Below are 5,481 nucleotides of genomic sequence, written 5' to 3' on the forward strand. Positions count from 1 at the left end.
TAGCGGAAGGCACAACGAGTGCGTGCCGCCGGGACATATTGTCCCATCTCATTAGCAGGCCCTGCTTGAGCAGCCAGGAGCCAGTTCGCTTCCGACCCTCCTCGGGACCCCCCGCCCTGCGACGCAACGCGAGCAGGGAGCTGTCAGCCATTTGGAGTCGGCCCCACTCAATTAGAGACAGTGAGAGTAGCGAGTCCCCTCCCGCAGGGGTAGCGGGAACGTCACCCATCGGCGCATTCGCGGTCGCGGCCAACGCACCCCTGGTTACAGCACCTGGCGGTTTACAGCGCGCCGACCCCATTAAGCACGCACATTCGGGACGAGGCGACAACCCGACAGCTCTATTTGATGGACCCAAAAGCACGCCTTGTCCCGCAGCCTCCCCACCCAATGGCTTCCGCAATCGGAGGGGTATCGACATCTGTGAACCCGGGGGCACGTGCACCGTCTGTGTCGCTAGCGCTTGGATCGTAGCGCACGCCGTCCGTATTTCAGTAGGGTTAGATAAAAATGAAATACGGCGACCCGATGGCAGCTCAATAAACGTTGATCCACGAGAATTTGAATGGGCATCTTAGCCAAAAATCTGTGCCCAACAGACAAGGAACCGCTAGGGAAGAGGAGACGAAAACAGGTCCCGCCAATTTAATATCCCCTATGCAAATGGTCGCCCGAATCTGACCGATAATACCCAACAAGCCCCCATTTGCCGCGTAAAATGGCACGTCCACCGGAAGCAGAGGTCGACATTGGACGGGAGAATGTTATAAATGAGGTCGGAAATTATAGTCGCCGACGCTCCCGTGTCCACCAACACCCTGACCTCGACCCCGTCTACGAATCCCGTAACGACCGACGAACCGGCCGACGCAGCCACTATTTTGTGGCCCAACTCGGACCATTCAATGTCCCCCCCGCCCCGTACGAACCCCCCTCTCCCAACCGAATCCCCGACCCCCAATCGCACATCCTCCGCCGCAAAGCGACGGCCCATGTGTGTCGTGTATATAGGCCGAGCATGTGAAGTGCCGCGACTTGCCGGGTCTAGTTGGGACGACTTGGGGCCTTGGTCGTCGTCCAGCCGAGGTCCCGTGGCGCACTGACGTGGAGCGCGGCACCCGGACGCCACGTGGCCCCGGAGGCCGCAGTTGTAGCACGTGATGAGGGACGTCGGAGGTCTCGGTTGCTCCAGCTTGCGGGTCGATCGCAGAGGCGAACGACCCCCCGACCTCCAATCCCCCGGTCGTGCTGCGGCGAACGCCTCCTCCCGTGGGCGGACGACTTGGGGCTCGGTGACCACCGGGCCCGGAGCTGAGACCCCGGCAGCAGTGCAGACAACCCCCTGTTTACGCTTCAGGACCTCGTGCGCCTGGATACTTGTTGCAACACGCAATGAACATATGTCGACTTCGTCGGCCGTGTTGATGGGGACCCCCAGGTCCTGCGCCAACTTCAGCAGTTCCTCCAAGACCATCGCATCCTGGCCCTCCTCGTCCATACGAGGGAACGCGGCGTTGGCGAGTGCCAACAACGCCGTGCGGTAGGCGAGCGCGGTCTCCGTGTCCGCCTTCCGTCGGTCGTAAAACTGATGGCGACACGCTGAGGGAGGTCCATAGACTTTGGCCATGAGGCCCAACGCAGCCTTGAGCGTGGAGCGGTCCGATCTCGGTGCGGACCTGAAGGCCGCGAGCGCGTCGTCGTCCAACAAGGCAGGCAGTGCCCACAGCGCCGTAGCGTCGGACTAGGCCGACATCTCTTGATGCGCCAGAAACCTACGTTGGAATGCGCCCCAGTCCCCGCCTTCCGCCTTGAAGGCTGTCAACGTGGGAAGGCGCTGCTGGAAGATTACGTCGTCCTCTACCACGTGGCTCTCCCCCGCCGCACCGTCGGTCTGCAAAATGGCGGCCCCTATGGCGGGTGGCTGATGGCGGGCCGCAACGCGCGCTGATGACGTAAGCGGCCGCGCTTGGAGGACTCCCGCCACGTGTTGCTCGCCATTCCCGCCAAAAGATGTCCGCTCGGTAGAAATGGCGGGAACTGCAAAGTCATTTTGGCGGGAATCTGCGAGGGCGAGTCTTTTGAATGTCCGCCGACGTCCCCGCTCCTCCCGACGTGGTGATCTCCGCCAGGATGGACGCCGCGGCGAGTAGCAGCTCTGCCAGGCGGGAGTGTGCCTCGCGGAGTCCGGCATCAGCCCCCAGCCGCTCGTCGGGCGCCCATGAGGGGTCCTGCGGCGCCGGCATCTCCTCCTCTTCTCCCCCTGATGCCTGCTGGCCCGAGTCGTCGTGGTTATCCTCGCGGTCAATCTCGTGAGTCCGATGAGTCTTCCTGGTATCCATGCCTGGAAGACTGTTTCACTCCTGACGCCAGTTGAAGTATAGTAAACTACGGCGGGAAACCACTTGACGGGTAGCACACTTTATTGACACTTGTCTTTCCACAATAACACGTGTGGTCACTATTTCTCACGCTACACGTTCCACTCGACACGTGTGGTCACTACAGCTCACGCTACACGTTCCACTCGACACGTGTGGTCACTACAGCTCACGCTACACGTTCCACTCGACACGTGTGGTCACGACAGCTCACGCTACACGTTCCACTCGACACGTGTGGTCACTACAACTCACGCTACACGTTCCACTCGACACGTGTGGTCACTACAGCTCACGCTACACGTTCCACTTGACACGTGTGGTCACTACAGCTCACGCTACACGTTCCACTCGACACGTGTGGTCACTACAGCTCACACTACACGTTCCCGCTACACGCTCACGGGCACTCCAGCCCCGTAGCATCCGTGGAACCTACAGACCCACCCCAGCTTGGGCGTGGGTCACGACCTCTGGGTCCCGCGGCCCGGCCCTCACACGGACGTCCGGCCCCCGGGTCCCAAGGTCCCGCCTCTGAGCCACACAGGGCCCCGGTCCTCACAAGGACAGCAGGACTAGGTGTCTCAGGGCCCTATCTCTTCCTCCTCCGTCTTCTGTCTTCACTGGTTACCAACTCCCCGCGCGCCTGCGCGCACCGCCTTATATAGCCTCCGCTCCCAGGAGACGGAGCCTATGCGGACCGCGACGTGAGCACCCACCTTAGTTGACCAATCACCACGCGCTGCCACACGATCCCTTCGCTGTCAGCGCGCGTATCACCACTACATCTGGGTAGCAGTGTTGAGTCTATGGGGCAGTGTTGAGTCTATGGGTAGCAGTGTTGAGTCTATGGGTAGTGTTGAGTCTATGGTGCAGTGTTGAGTCTATGGGGCAGTGTTGAGTCTATGGGTAGCAGTGTTGAGTCTATGGGTAGTGTGAGTCTATGTGCAGTGTTGAGTCTATGGGCAGTGTTGAGTCTATGGGCAGTGTGAGTCTATGGGCAGTGTTGAGTCTATGGTGCAGTGTTGAGTCTATGGGCAGTGTTGAGTCTATGGGTAGCAGTGTTGAGTCTATGGGTAGCAGTGTTGAGTCTATGGTGCAGTGTTGAGTCTATGGGTAGCAGTGTTGAGTCTATGGTGCAGTGTTGAGTCTATGGTGCAGTGTTGAGTCTATGGTGCAGTGTTGAGTCTATGGGCAGTGAGTCTATGGGCAGTGTTGAGTCTATGGTGCAGTGTTGAGTCTATGGGTAGCAGTGTTAAGTATATGGGCAGTGTTGAGTATATGGTGCAGTGTTGAGTCTATGGTGCAGTGTTGAGTCTATGGTGCAGTGTTGAGTCTATGGGTAGCAGTGTTGAGTCTATGGGTAGCAGTGTTGAGTCTATGGGTGGTGTGAGTCTATGGGCAGTGTTGAGTCTATGGGCAGTGCTGAGTCTATGGGTAGCAGTGTTGAGTCTATGGGCAGTGTTGAGTCATGGGCAGTGTTGAGTCTATGGGTAACAGTGTTGAGTCTATGGGCAGTGTTGAGTCTATGGGTAACAGTGTTGAGTCTATGGGTAGTGTGAGTCTATGGGTAACAGTGTTGAGTGTATGGGCAGTGTTGAGTGTATGGGTAGTGTGAGTCTATGGGTGACAGTGTTGAGTCTATGGGCAGTGTTGAGTCTATGGGTAGCAGTGTTAAGTCTATGGGCAGTGTTGAGTATATGGGCAGTGTTGAGTCTATGGTGCAGTGTTGAGTCTATGGGTAGCAGTGTTAAGTCTATGGGCAGTGTTGAGTATATGGTGCAGTGTTGAGTCTATGGTGCAGTGTTGAGTCTATGGTGCAGTGTTGAGTCTATGGGTAGCAGTGTTGAGTCTATGGGTGGTGTGAGTCTATGGGCAGTGTTGAGTCTATGGGTAGTAGTGTTGAGTCTATGGGCAGTGCTGAGTCTATGGGTAGCAGTGTTGAGTCTATGGGCAGTGTTGAGTCTATGGGCAGTGTTGAGTCTATGGGTAACAGTGTTGAGTCTATGGGCAGTGTTGAGTCTATGGGTAACAGTGTTGAGTCTATGGGTAGTGTGAGTCTATGGGTAACAGTGTTGAGTGTATGGGCAGTGTTGAGTGTATGGGTAGTGTGAGTCTATGGGTGACAGTGTTGAGTCTATGGGCAGTGTTGAGTCTATGGGCAGTGTTGAGTCTATGGGTAACAGTGTTGAGTATATGGGTAACAGTGTTAAGTCTATGGGTAGTGTGAGTCTATGGGTAGTGTGAGTCTATGGGTAACAGTGTTGAGTGTATGGGCAGTGTTGAGTCTATGGGCAGTGTTGAGTCTATGGGTAACAGTGTTGAGTCTATGGGTAACAGTGTTGAGTCTATGGGCAGTGTTGAGTCTATGGGTAATGTGAGTCTATGGGTGACAGTGTTGAGCCTATGGGTAGCAGTGTTGAGTCTATGGGCAGTGCTGAGTCTATGGGCAGTGTTGAGTCTATGGGCAGTGTTGAGTCTATGGGCAGTGTTGAGTCTATGGGCAGTGTTGAGTCTATGGGCAGTGTTGAGTCTACAGACAGTGTTGAGTCTATGGGCAGTGTGAGTCTATGGGCAGTGTGAGTCGATGGGCAGTGTTGAGTCTATGGGCAGTGTTGAGTCTATGGTGCAGTGTTGAGTCTATGGGTAGCAGTGTTGAGTCTATGGGTAGTGTGAGTCTATGGGCAGTGTTGAGTCTATGGGCAGTGTTGAGTCTATGGGTAGTGTTGAGTCTATGGGTAGCAGTGTTGAGTCTATGGGTAGTGTGAGTCTATGGGCAGTGTTGAGTCTATGGGCAGTGTTGAGTCTATGGGTAGTGTTGAGTCTATGGGTAGCAGTGTTGAGTCTATGGGTAGCAGTGTTGAGTCTATGGGCAGTGTGAGTCTATGGGCAGTGTTGAGTCTATGGGCAGTGTTGAGTCTATGGGCAGTGTGAGTCGATGGGCAGTGTTGAGTCTATGGGCAGTGTTGAGTCTATGGTGCAGTGTTGAGTCTATGGGTAGCAGTGTTGAGTCTATGGGTAGTGTGAGTCTATGGGCAGTGTTGAGTCTATGGGCAGTGTTGAGTCTATGGGTAGTGTTGAGTCTATGGGTAGCAGTGTTGAG

At 55.8% G+C, this 5,481-nt stretch overlaps 1 protein-coding gene across 1 annotated transcript in view; it reads left to right on the top strand.

Annotated features, from left to right (window-relative positions):
* Positions 1-175, top strand: part of LOC133362264 (basal cell adhesion molecule-like) — a 27,520-nt gene extending 27,345 nt beyond the window's left edge. Inside the window, exon 6 of the mRNA XM_061581188.1 lies at positions 137-175. Coding sequence (XP_061437172.1) covers positions 137-175 — 39 coding nt within the window. The remainder of the gene's footprint in view (positions 1-136) is intronic.
* Positions 176-5,481: the final 5,306 nt, after the last annotated feature.

The sequence above is a fragment of the Lethenteron reissneri genome, unplaced genomic scaffold, assembly GCF_015708825.2.
Source record: "Lethenteron reissneri isolate LAM-NWPU_2019-01 unplaced genomic scaffold, ASM1570882v1 scaffold_1418, whole genome shotgun sequence".
Taxonomy (NCBI): Eukaryota; Metazoa; Chordata; class Hyperoartia; order Petromyzontiformes; family Petromyzontidae; genus Lethenteron; species Lethenteron reissneri.